Genomic DNA, 13995 nt, shown 5'->3' with positions numbered 1-13995 from the left:
TTATGTTTAAAAGAGAAAAATGCATTTGCCAACTCAGCCTATTCTTCGATTTACGTACTTTGTAATCACAACATTGACAAGTACTAAGTACATACCTCAATACTCTAGTATTTTGTAATTATTAGAATTATAAATACAAAGTGCAACAGTACTTAGTACTGATTGCATTGCTCAGTACAAAATCCAACTGTACTGGGTAATTGATAATTTGATCAGTACTACGTAATTTTGTACTTCTGTATTTTGGACCTAAAACGTACAAATATGCCCATTCCTGGTTAAAAGAACGCTACTAACTCAAGAACCAACAGAGATAACAAGGCGGGGGGGTTACGAGGAGAGCAAGAAGCGGCTTTCGTGTCGCAACATGCCCCTTTGAATTCGATGGCGTTCCGAATGCACCATTGTGTGTTTGCTGAAAAACGTAAGTATTTTTCTTGCTGTTGTTTTGTTTTTTATTACAAAACTATGTTAGTTACGATTATTTTAAAGTCTATTGCAAGAACTTTGGTTCTCGAAGTACAAGTCAACATGATTTTTTTTATTCAAGTTGTTTATTTTGAAAGTTACATCGACAAAATCTGTCAAAGATGTGCCGGGAGGGTAATATCAATTTATTTATTTTTTATTCGGTTGAAACGTTTCATTCTGTGTGTTTCAAAACTGTGAAAATCGCGTTTTGTCGTAGAAAAGTCAATTTTGTCACTTTCGTCACAGTCACAATTTTGTTAGTTTCGACCGAAAGAAAAGTCATCCAACAGTACAAACTTTTTGTTTTGATTTCGTTAGGTCAGGTCACGTATTCCGTCACAGTTGAAATAATTCGTGTTCTGGAATTGGAAGAATCATGTCACGATATAAAGAGAATGGAGCAAATGTTCCTTTTCGTCTTGCGTCACATCTTCGACGCCTATTGCTCTTCGATATTAGAGTCATTTCGTATCACCTACTTCATTTCATGGGCTCATATATCATCTAACGACCCTATGTGTATAAGGCATTCCACCCTTAACTGACCGATTTTTTGAACCCGGTCCTCCGATGCACAATCCTCAATCGGTTCGTAAAATCCTACTTAGCCTAGGTACGAAAAATGCTATACACGTGTGCAGTATATTCATATACCGTATATTTAGTCTGCAACTTTGCCGAACCTCTTGACATGCATAAGAGGTCGAAAAAGGAGCATGCATCCCACATTACGTTACTGCGAAATAATTATCAATTTCACGAGTTTATTACACACTGACGAATATGGTTATTAATGTACCGAATAATGTTTTTCTAATAGTAAATCACTGGTGCTCATATACACATCAGTACCTCAATTCACTATAATTAATGTAATGTACACAACATATCTAATCAAGCATTGTATCGATGCAATCACTTGTGCGACTATTATTCGTCATTGTTACCGTGGATTGGCAATAATTATTGATTGGAACAATAAATGAATACTCGCAGCACCGAGCTAGCTGCTAGCATAGTATACATATCCTATTTATATAATATAATATTTCAGACGAAGTGTATCTTTGGTTCAAACAATTCTGAAGAAGACTGAAGAATTAGACACTTGCATTAATCCGACGTCTCAATAAAACTGATTCAGTGGTTTCACAGACGTGTCTCTCAATTGAATTCTCATCAAACTTCACAAGAACAGACTGGAACCGGAGATTAGTTTCATCGTTATTTTTTCTCAGTGTTTCCAGAAATATCAAAGATATTTAAATTACGTATGTTAAAATTCAAGATTCTATTCAATCCACTGACAGAGCTTTGTCAATCTTCAGAAATTTCGAATACAAATGTTGTATGTAACATAAAAATACGGCATCCCCGAGGGCAGTAAAAAATTCCGTCAGCTTTCATTTTCCTCGTCGCATCAGAGATAGGTAATCTGGTTGTTACTGCCGTCGATGATGACGCCGCTTTTGTATGCCTGGGCAAACTCGGGGTTCGTTTGATAAGCTTCCTCGGCAATCTCGGCGAGCTTTTCTGCCATGCCCTTGCTGGTTTGCTGCACCATCAGCGACAGCGGACCGTTCCGGTTTTTCAGGAGGACATGAGGGTGACCGAATTCCTGTGGATTTGTACGGAAGCAGAGTTTCGATTAAGTGAGACCGCACTGCAATTCTTGGCTCGGGTTCACGTCGTAACACTTACCACTATACGACCGCCTTCCATCACTATCACTCGGTCACTGTCCATTATCGTGTTCAGACGATGAGCTATGGTCAGTACAGTGCAATCGGCGAACCTCCGTCTGATTGTGTTCTGAACTAACGCGTCGGTACTGAGAAATTGAAAGATTGATCAGATCATCATAGGATTGATGCATAAATATGAGCATGAGTTTGAAAGCCAATGAATGTGACCGTTCTTCGGTCAGAAGCAGTCGAAATCAACATTTCAGTAGACCTGTTACAGCGTCTTTGGGGTCGTTGTATAATACTAAAGTCACACTCACCCTCGGTCAACGTTGGCGGTGGCTTCATCGAGAACCAGCAAACGGTTGTTTCTGAGAATCGCTCTGGCCAAGCAAATTAATTGGCGTTGTCCAACACTGAGATTGGCTCCGCCACCAGCGACCTGAAATTCCAGTGACGGAATCGCGTCTCCAAGTTCTACTTCGCGCAGACTGTCCCAAAGCTGGGTGTCCGAATACTGGTCAAAAGGATCTAGATTGTAACGGAGACTCGCCGAAAACAGAATCGGCTCCTGAGGGATGATCGAAATCCGAGGTCGCAACTCCTGTAGTCCAATCGACTTCGTGTCGATCCCGTCCAACAGAATTTCTCCCTCCAGTCCATCTCCGGTGAGATGAAACAGCGCTGAGATCAGTGAGGATTTCCCAGCCCCGGTTCTTCCTGCTATACCGATCTTCCAGCCAGGCTTTATGTTCACGTTCAGGTTCTGTAGAAACAGTTTTGAGGATTAAGCAGTGTGGCACTGCTACAAAATTTCTGGCTTAAGAGCTTCCACATCTAATGAACAATCATAACTCGAAGCCTTAAGAACACGCTAGATCAGTTCAAAACGACTGATACTCCACTTAAAAATTTAATGACATAACAAATTCTTATGTCAACATTGAAATCAGGGTACATCTTTCGACACCTAGTTGAAAAATCATATCAGATTATCTACGAAAGCTCGGTGAAAGTTTCCCGTGAAGCAGAACCCGTCGATGAACTATCAGAATCAGCGTACAAAATCCCTATAGACTTTATAGCCTTTGTAATTCTCAATAACATTAATCTTGTTTCGATCAATTCACCTTCAGCACCGGCGGTTTGTCCTCAGCGTATTTCATGGACACCTCCTTGAAGACTAGGGCACCCTTGGAAGGCCACGTGGGCGGAGGCGGGTTGTCAGTGGTGAAAGGTCCCTCCTGAGGTAAAGTGGTGTACTGTAACACCCGCTCAACAGACGTCATTTGAGAGATTACGTCGGTGCTCTGCTTGATTCCGTATTGGACCATGCCGGTTAATATCAGGGATTGCGAAATGGCAAGTCCAACAGAGCCACCGAGTGTGTATCCTGAAAACGGTCGAGTAGTTATTGAGAAATTTATTCGATATGGGAAGCTTGTGGCCTGCTTGAAACCAACCGTCGTCCAGGAGGATGAAGGAGAAACAGACGCAGGTGATAAAACAGCAGGAAATTAAATCCAAGAAGAAACCAAAGGCGGTTCCAGAGGCGATGGTCAAGTACCAGGCTGCGGTGTGCGAGTCCTGATAATCGTCAAATTTCTTGCGCAGCATTACTGCGACTGGAGAGCCTCTGCTTCGAATCGTTGTCAGCCCATCAAGAGTGGAGGTTACGTGAGAGAACACGGGACTTTTGGCTGAAAATTGATACAGCCGTTGTAAACTATGATGCATATACCTAATTTTGTTCACGCATGTGAAAAGTGAAAAATTTCTGAGACTTACTGATTCCTTCCAGCCGCTTAACGTCCTGGGCAGTTTTGAGAAAGTAGACCCTGATTACGTAGAATATAGACATCATGATGACAGTTGGTATGGCCATCCAGTAATTGACAACCACAACCATGATCAGAATTCCAATCATGATACTGAATATCTGAAGAGTCTCAAGCATCACTCTAGGTAGAAGTTCGTCCATCGAGCCAATATCCTTGGAAAAGCGATTGAGAATTCTTCCTGGGTGGAAAATAAGAGACAAATAATCAGTACCTCAGGCAATCTCGAAAACATAAACAATTTCGACGTACCAGATGGATTGGTATTGAAAAATCTCATCGTGGCTCTCAGAAGATTCGAGAACATGGTATTGTGAATATTTCGACTGGAGTTGATGCAGTTGCGCATGAAAAGGAAGCTCCGCATCGAGGTGAGGAAGATGCAGAGGATGATGCACCCCGTGTAAATATAGACCGCCAAGTCTGTCCGGAAAACTCCGTACTCGTCGTAGAATGGCGTCGTTGCACCTTTGCTGTCGTTCCCGGCTCTAACAGAGCTATTCGAGGAACTGACGGCCTTGAGGATCTCCTGGTTCGTCCAGTAGGTCACCCAGTAGTCAGTGCCGCTAGAAGACAGCTGAGCTGCGATGAAGACTAGCAGAAGAAAGGCCAGGAAACAGGTGTTTCCACCAGCTTTAAAGTAGCCCCAGTACACCTTGTTCGACATTTCTCCAGTGGCCATCTCCTCCTCGCTCACGTCTCTGTACTCCTCAACGCTCTCCGCGACCTGGGAAATCCGGTCAACGTCGTCGCCTTCCGATGATGCATGCGTCTGAAACAGTATTTCAACTTGTCATTCAGCGTTGATCTCAAATATTTCAATACCCTCAATAATCCTCTTCACTTATCAGTCTGTTTGACCTTTTTTTTAAAGTAAGTAGATCAATTATGCAAGGCCATTTTACAAAATTGGGCATTCATTACAGTGAGTTTCAAACCATTCGATTACTTGATTTTTTAGTAAAATCCGACTTTAAATATGATTTATCGCTAGATACAAGTCTTCAGTACTTGATACACTTCGACATGTACCATTTGCGGTCGTGACCTTCGATTACACATAATGGAAATAGACATGTAGATAGATTCACCCACTCCTTGTAATTCTCTGGTGTAGAAATAGAGAAACTAGAATTACATTTGGGTCATTGTTTTCTCCTTCAGCAGTTTCTTCGATCTTGCGTTTCTCGGAATCATGAGAGTCCAGAACATGGGTGATGTTTGACTTGCCCAGCTCACTGTACGTGCCCTGATGTTCAACGGTGCCCTGAAAAACGTCGTTTAAGCTCGAGTAAAGGATAAGTATGAGATTTTATTTATTGGCATGAAATCATGAAAGCACAGGAGCATCGGTGAATTACAATAAAAAACAGAACACAGACAGAAGAGACCTGAGTGATGAAGGTGAATCAGTTCATGGGAAATCTTACACGGTCTAAAACGATAATGCTGTCCGCTTGCGAAAGGTACTGGAGTTGATGAGTGACTAGGATGCGGGTTTTTCCCTTCAGGTATCCCTGGATGCACTCCTCGAACAAGTGACGACCTACTCGAGCGTCGACTGCACTGAGTGGATCATCAAGCAAGTATAGATCAGCGTCTCTGTAAACGGCTCTGGCCAGATTAACTCGAGCTCTCTGTCCTCCGGACAAGGATGCACCTCTTTCGCCAACGAAGCTCATGTCACCCTGAGGTAGCTGTTCGAAGTCCTTCAGCAAAGCACAGACTCTGGTGACCTGAAACAGTACCACAATGGTTTACAATTCAACACTCATTGTGGCCTGGCTGAGCGATTCAAAGCCTAGCAAGCTGACAAAGCACGAATGATCTTAACCCACCTCCTGGTACCTGATCCTGTCGTAAGGCTGACCGAACAGAATATTGTCACGAATGGAGGCTGAGAAAAGCCAAGGATCCTGACTTGCGTACGAAATACGAATGTCCTTGGGGCTGATGATCGTTTTGACGCCGTTTTCGCTGGTGTATAAATTCACGCTTCCGGCTCCCGGTCGCAGCTCACCTAGTATCAGGTGCAGCAACGATGATTTACCCGAGCCGACAGAGCCCACGAGGACGGAAAGTGATTGAACCCCAACGTTCATTGTCACTTGACACAAAGTTGGCGGCAGCTGACCGTGGACCCAGTTCGCTGCCACGTTTACCATCTCAATCCCGACCCCGTTTTCGAACCGTTGACCTGTCATCTGCTTTTCCGCATGCGCCGTGCCATTTTTCAGTTTCTTATTCACATTTTCGGGAACTTTGATCTCATCCAGTAGTAAGAAATCCTGAAAAAAATAGATGCACCATTACCTTCAGTGTTCAGAAACACAAAGAACAGCGTCAAACTTACCGTCAATCTCTTCAGTGACACTGCGGTTTCGCCAGCCATTATGATTGCTTGCGGAAAGCAAATTGCGCATGTCATTTGCAGAACGTTGAACAAGGTAGACAGCACGAACGATACATCAGCAGTAAGGGTATTGCCCATGAGTACAAAGGTGATCAGGGTCAAGTAGAGCGTCATTCGTTCGGAGAAGACCATAATACTGAGGTAAATTCCTCTCAGGTAGGTCGTGACAGCAATTAGTTTCATTTCGAGTGCTCGAACCTTCGACACTATCAAATCAAATGGCTTTTCCCACGAGTACATTTTGACCACCTGTGAATTGACCATATTTCCTTCGTGAGAATTAACAAGACGGCAATTCGCAAGCGGTGCACGTTACCTGTATCCCGGAAATCAGTTCGCTCATCAGTTGCACCCGGTGGTCAGTCTTGACCGCGATCTTCGACCTGAATTTCGCGCTCACGTGGCTCATGTAACCTTGAATCGGTATCGTCTGCAGCATCATCGCTCCGATTCCAACCAAAGCAGCAACGCCAACCGACTGCCACATCACGTAGCCTATCAGTAGCACCTGTAATCGAACGATCAGGTTGTGTTCAAAGCCAGTACTACTACAGTCTTTGAGCAATAACCTCAGTGGTTACTGCAGCAAAGCTATGAATCCAGAGAACAAAATAAGCGTCAGAAGAGTTGATCGTGTTTCGAATCAGAGTTGTGAAATTTCCTCACATGCATCGGCATGAGCCAAACGTAGTGAAGAAACAGCAGGACGAAATCGAAACGCGCCACGTCGTTGCTGATCAAGTTGGCCACCTGGCCAGCAGCGGTATTGTTCAATGCAGCCTGATTGAGCCGAAGAACCTGAAGAGAAAAGAAAGCGATTGGATGCCATTTATCTAGGTATTTTGTAAATTCACATCTCAAGAACCGATTGTTATTCAAGTTTGTTGTGGTTTGATTTAGTGAAAAGTATGTAGACCGAGCTTCATTGACATATTCTTTTCATTAGAATTAATCGATTGAAAGCATTATAATTCACCGAAACATTAATCGTATCAATCGGTGACATGTTTTGTGATTCCCACGATATCTCAGAAACGGCTGAAACGATTTACTTCAAATTTGGGAACAGTATTCTTAGATAATTGATGCCACTATACTTTTTGCCACTATGTTAAATTTTTTTCTGGGGCAAAACGGTGGACAGTGAAGTTGAAATTCGGTTTTTTATAAGAAATTTACGGCTGTTTTAGTTAGTTGACAGAAAAAAAACCTGGAATACGGCAAAGAGAATAAAGTATCCAAGAATACTGCATCTGGCTCTAAATTTTAAAAAAATTTCCCGACGGATTTGGTCCCATCGTGTTATAAGTAGAGTTTTTTCGGTAGATCCCAAAATCAATGATATTAGAGTGACATTCCAGGTAACTCAAATTCCACTCAATTCTTCGATGTAGTTGCGAAATTTTTTCACTACGATTTTACCAAAATCCACTCTGGTACCGCCAAAAAATCACCGAGTGTTTTTCAAAACACAATATTTCCGCATTTTTTAATTTCTGTGGATTTCAGTTATAAGTATGACCGTAGAATTCAGTTTAATTTCAGTGGAGTAAGAAATCTTTTCAATGATTTTTCGGTGGGACTTTGGTATGCTTTTAATGTAATTACAGTGATAATACACTTTAGAAAATTCTTAGCTTCACCGTGAAATCTACGTATTGTCGAAGTGAAATTTGTAAGTGTAACTTCAGTTCAATGTCAGAGGGACGGCATCCGGCAAGGTTGGTTGAGCCAATTTTGAGATATCGTGGACACCGCAAAACATTTCACAGAGCATACGAAGCTCTATCTACATACTTTTGAAAAAAATTATCTCCGACAGAATTTTTCAATCGGTTGTCGTTGCATAAATGAAATTTGAAAACTTCGAAAAGCTTCCATGCAGATTTGCCTCGTATTTACCTTTCTATATATCAGTGAACAGCAGGCCACCCTGATGCACATGCCAACTTTTTGCACTTGCAGATTTGTGTGATGGGTTATGAAAACTATTCCCAATGTGACGAGGATCAGGTAGCCAGCGTAGAGGAAAACATCGTTACGCGTGATCGTATCTTGGCCCGGGTTGAAGTAGTCGATTATCCAACCTTGCAGTATTGGCTGGAGTATCTTGAACACCATCAACTGCACGAACAACAGCAGCCCCTGAATCATGTAGCGAACCCAGAACACCCTCACTATCGCCCAAGTCAAGCTTGGCTGCTTCCTCGCCTTCTTCTTGCCGTCTTTTCCCAGTACCAACTCACCATCCGCTTTTATCAATTCTTTTTCCCATTCTCTGTGTGGAAAAATTAGAATTCTTTTTAAACATTCTACTTTCTTTCCAACTTGCGATTGAAATTTTTCGTAGATTATGTCTTGAACGATTAGCTGGATTTTTCGTAGCCATTTCTCGTCAAGTCAAACAACCCTGAACTTGATTTTATCTGTATTGGGAAATTGTATATTAGAATTGAAATAAGAAAAGAATTAAAAATGCAGTGTAAGTGTAAACACGTATAATAAATGACTGTACTGAGAAAAACTGTAATCAAGATAAGCTAATACAAGGCTGACAATGAGGTGAAATACAGTATTTCACGGTTACGCTTTTACATAAGCTCCGTGAATTTTCTGTGATATAAATGTACAAATCCTTTGATCAACATCATTATCTAACTTGTATACTCGTATTCTGAAACCAGCCATCAACGTGACTTGCTTTTACTCAGAACTACCTACATGATATGACGTGAACAAAATTGGCTCAAACACGAAACCCAAAAAAAGATGTTCAAAAGAACAGATTTTCGTACACCGAAAAATAGTTGGTACAATTCGAAAAATAGCGAAAATCAAGGTCGGTTGTCTTTCATTCGCGTTTATTATTCAATAAATCCATTGACCCATTTCACTTTTTGAAAAACCGTTCCTTTTATTTTTCTTTCGAATTACTTGTAAGTATGTTACACACATAGCTTAGTCATTCATATACCTTTTCACAACGCGTCAATATTTCCACAGATGTGTACAATTATAACCGACACGTTATTTCCCAATGCATAACATCTCGACCAGCCATAATATGTTGTTAATAGAATTATATTGATTTTTAATGCTACTGCCTAATACACGCTCGTTATTCCAGCTTGATTACAGACCGCCTAAGCGCAACGTGTGTAAAACTCTTGAGTAGTGTGATATAACAGTTCTGTAGGTATGTCCACATAATGCGCAAGCATCGAATTTTGCTACGACTCTCATTACAGATTCTCGGATATTCGCACATCTAGTTCAAGATTATCTGCTGAATCTAATTTCCCTCAAAATACGTGCCAAATACAGTGTATAACATTTCACTCGCTCAATTCTTAGTTTCGAAGTATTCTGTGAAAAAGCAATTATGACCGAATAATTCTAGTCATCGTATTTTTGTACCCGAAATAAACACCGAGAAATTTGAAGCACTGGGAATCGTTTTGCAGCCAAAGTAGAATCGTAAGCGGAGTAAAGGTGACCATTAGACTGGGCCAAAAAAATTGACTATTTTTTTTTTTGAAAAATATATTGAGAATATCATTCAGTACGGCAAAAAAAAAATTTTATGAAATTTTAAGCCCTTAATATTAACTTTAAGAGGTCTATCATCGCTATTTTTGATTTTTAGTAATAATTTGATGTTTTACGTCAGAACTGTCGAAATATTGAAGTGAAAAAATTTACGTTCACTTATCCCTTTAATTCTCTAAATTCTCGAGAAATTATATCAATTTATTAAGCTTAATTACTCGGAAACGGCTTGTCTGACAAAAATCTATAATCAGACCTTTTTTGTAGGGAATTTAATTTTATAAAGGGATAAGTGAACATAAATTTTTTCACTTCAATATTTCGACAGTTCTGACGTAAAACATCAAATTATTACTAAAAATCAAAAATAGCGATGATAGACCTCTTAAAGTTAATATTAAGGGCTTAAAATTTCATGAAATTTTTTTTTTGCCATGCTGAATGATATTCTCAATATATTTTTCAAAAAAAAAAAATAGTCAACTTTTTTGGCCCAGTCTAGTGGCCATGTTGATTTTTTTCTGCATTGCTGCTAGTCTGTTCGATCGATAAATTAATTACAATTAATATCAAGTAGAAATCTAGACGAGAAATCTTGGAGCTTCCACGAACAGTCAAATTTTATACTTCTTGATTTCATATTATATTTAAGTTTTAAAACTATAACAAAAAACTTATACGATATTCTTACGTCTGAAGTCGGTCCCCAAGGCTTCCAGATTCATCGTATTTTAGCGGATCGTACAAATCTGTTACTTGCAGATCACGTTTTGCACCTTTCCAGAATATCGGTATCATCCATCTGCAATTTACAATTCTGATGCATATAATTGGTAAATTTAAAATTACATTCTTATTGTCGCGGCGATAAATTCTTCGATCTTTGAATGCAAGTTTTCCTTCACTTCAAACGAACAAAATTGAACGAAATCGATAAATGATTAAAAATATTAAAAAATAAATTTAAATAAATATCAGGTTGACTGATTTATGCGTTTGACACAGTTCTTGCCCGTTTCTTATCGGTAATTAGTTATTTACGTTCATGTATGCATACACCTGTAATAAGTTGAAAAATACGTACATTGTCATTCGCGTGCGAATTATTATTGCAAGAAGTAAAATAGAAAACAGTTTTTACCTAGTAAGCAGGTGTACGTTCGCTGAAAAAATACGCTACAACTTATGTAAAAAATTATTCGAGACAGTGTTCGTCGTAACTACGATATTAAATATCGATTATGTAGTATTATCGCGTTCAATTGTATACGAGTACTAGTATTTCTCTATCTACGCCGTCTTTTTCTATTGCACGATGAAGGTGACAAAATTGTAGCCTCAAAAGAAATAGAAATACGGTGATATTTTTATTGTTCTATGTTTTTCTTTTCTTTCATTTTTCCCATACGGTTCATGTTATTAATAATGGAAACAATAACAAAACGATATTTATTTCATGCAAATGTGTTTATGTACGAATTCTGAAATAATACGCGACGTTTTACGTGCGTATAACGTGTTTCTTGGAAACGATAACATTCAGACGTTGTTCAGAAGAAATATTTTTCAAAGTTAGACATATTTGTGGAACGTGAGGTAAGACATTCGACAATTCGGCATTCGTAATGTGATGTACTCAATTTTCCTTTATTTTACTCTTTTCATTATTTCCAACTCTGTTCACTTTTATTCTCTCCTTTCCCTGTCTTTTTTACACGTCTACCCGTTATGCAATACTATAAAATAATTTATACCTTACCCAAAAAACAGCAAACTGATTATGTTTGACGATTCCTGGGGATTTCTACGTCCTTGGTGTTTCTCTCTAGTATCCATAATTTTTGTTTAACTATTTTTCTGTTTTCCAAACTCAAAGAAAACAATAACGGACTTGTACTTCCACTTTTTTCCTTCTACGCACAGATCGTACAAGCCAGCAAGAGTTTTATTCTCATAGAAGCTCATAAAATAGCCTACTTTTGCACTGCTGAAACATAATTGAAGGGCGAAAACTTTTATAAGTACGGAGTGTTAATAAAAATAATGACGGGAAATACATTAAGCTCAGCTCTTTTAAAATTGCCTCAAATCGTGTAAGCCAATAGAAAAATTTTCCAATATTTTAAAGTTCTGTCAGATTACATAAAAAATCAAAACAAATAACTGACTCTCCTATTAATTATTATTTGATTTCTGGAAGAAGAAAACACGTTTTTGTCACGGTGTAAATATATAAACATGTTCAAAGTGGGAAATTGAATGGACAATGTTTATCCTATTACCAAAGTTGTAATAAAAACACCATTTATAATTTATGCTTTTATAAAAATACAAATATGGATATGAGAATACATATTCGAACGCATGCAGCTGTGTAAATAATGATAAGTAGAGCATCTGGAAATGAAATAGCCTTTAACCTGAATACAAGAATTTGAATGCGAATTTTAATCTTGTGTGTCGTTATTTTTTTAACGTTTGGTTTTCTGTCGCATCTTTGATAATTTCATTGAACCATGTTGTATTTTCATAATTTTCAAAAATTCATACATGGTATTCAGTGTATCGCGAGAAACACAAAAAAAAAATGCAAAACATAAAAAAGTAAAAAAGACAAATTAGTAATTATGTAGCATAACGTAAATCATATTATATGCATGTGGAGAAAGATTCCCGTTACAATTTCGAACTGAGATCCGTTTACAACGTAAGATATTCATGTTACGTCAGATTTCGGATTTTCAATCTTTCACAAACATTTTACAATTCCGCAATCGCGAGTGTGACGTAAAAAAATTCAGCCGAAACAAAAGAAAATCTATTCAGAACTGAATGAGATACAACAAGCGAGAGACCAATATGAAAACCAAATTTCATTGAGAGACAAAAATTTGTGGGAATTTGTTTTCTCCGTTTCATCAAATTGTATGGATTGAAAGGAATTATACCAATAAAGTTGACATAAGTCACGAATTGTATAATCTATAAATAATCGAAAACTAAATAATAAGAATTAGAAACAGGTACGCACCTTGAACTTTTTCTCTATTGGTGCCTAATAAATTGTTCCGTTTACGTGTAACACGTAACGAAAATTATATTCATTTAACCTTACGATTCATAACTGGGGCCAAACGCATCTCACGCAAATTTTGAACTACGCTCAGCGTCGCTATCGCTACGTGGTCTTGAATCTTCGAACGGGTTTTTCATTAACTAAGTGTAAATAAAATCGGATTTCTCGTTCACCGTTCTCTTCCTTGAGGAAATCAAGAAAAGAAGAAAACCATGTACGAGAAAGTCCGTTTACCAGCACATGGCTGGTTTTATGATAAAGAAAAGCCCGGGTTGCTTTCGGACCCCAGTAATGCGTTTGAAATTGGCAAAATAAAGTCATGAGTTGTAGGGTTAAAATTATTACACCACGTGTAATAGCAATAACTGATAATTATTACTAACACTGTTATTATTATTAAATTATTCTTATTATTGTTAGCACTATTTGATTACCGATTTTTTCTTGTTCCATTTTTTTTTTCTTCTCGTGCGAAAAAAATGGCTGTCGCCTTCCTCTTGGTCACTTTCTAACGTTAACTGAATAATGATTGTTTAATTTACGGTGTTTGAACGCGGAATTTACCGAAAATATTGAAGAAATTGTTTGTGAACACTGAGCGAAAAAAATTAAAATTGTAAAAATCACACGCGAGATGTGATAAGAAGAATAGAAAAAATGATATGAAATCGATACAACCTTGTTTCTCAAATACAAAATATCGATCCGACCACCTTCACAGCCGATCGCTGTCTGCACGTTGTCGCTGTTGGCAATTAGCTCTATACTCACGTCAGGAATCGCATAAAGCCAAGGGACGGAACAGGGACGTTTCGAACCATCGATTCCGGCATACATACGTATAATACCACCTGCCGAATACAGGTGAACGTTTCAACACCGCGTCGTAAATACCAGCTTGATCGTCTTCGTTCGAAAAAATCGCAGATAATATCTATCCAACATTATCGCCGTCATCACCGT

The 13995-nt window shown here is 38.8% G+C and overlaps 1 protein-coding gene across 3 annotated transcripts; it reads right to left on the bottom strand.

The window, feature by feature from the left end:
* Positions 1–1112: 1112 nt before the first annotated feature.
* LOC124220069 (ATP-binding cassette subfamily C member 4-like) lies at positions 1113–13775 on the bottom strand. 3 transcript variants are annotated; one of them, XM_046628480.2, is made up of 17 exons: positions 13467–13775; positions 11716–11943; positions 10648–10758; positions 8310–8685; positions 7074–7205; positions 6724–6915; positions 6348–6656; positions 5833–6282; positions 5425–5730; positions 5133–5261; positions 4247–4766; positions 3945–4175; positions 3620–3856; positions 3287–3549; positions 2477–2922; positions 2173–2302; positions 1113–2089 (listed from the first exon to the last, which is right to left on the bottom strand). In XM_046628480.2, the coding sequence occupies exons 2-17, from the start codon at positions 11790–11792 to the stop codon at positions 1892–1894; spliced, it is 4107 nt and encodes a 1368-aa protein (XP_046484436.1). In that variant the 5' UTR covers positions 11793–11943; positions 13467–13775; the 3' UTR covers positions 1113–1891. The 3 variants fall into 3 exon arrangements, with proteins under 3 accessions (XP_046484436.1, XP_046484437.1, XP_046484438.1); XM_046628481.2 differs by having other exon boundaries at positions 11716–11940; XM_046628482.2 differs by lacking the exon at positions 13467–13775 and adding an exon at positions 12988–13109 and having other exon boundaries at positions 11716–11940.
* Positions 13776–13995: the final 220 nt, after the last annotated feature.

This window comes from Neodiprion pinetum, chromosome 5 (genome assembly GCF_021155775.2).
Source record: "Neodiprion pinetum isolate iyNeoPine1 chromosome 5, iyNeoPine1.2, whole genome shotgun sequence".
Taxonomy (NCBI): domain Eukaryota; kingdom Metazoa; phylum Arthropoda; class Insecta; order Hymenoptera; family Diprionidae; genus Neodiprion; species Neodiprion pinetum.
Note: the sequence above shows the minus strand (reverse complement) of the source record. Positions and strands in the feature narration are given on the sequence as shown.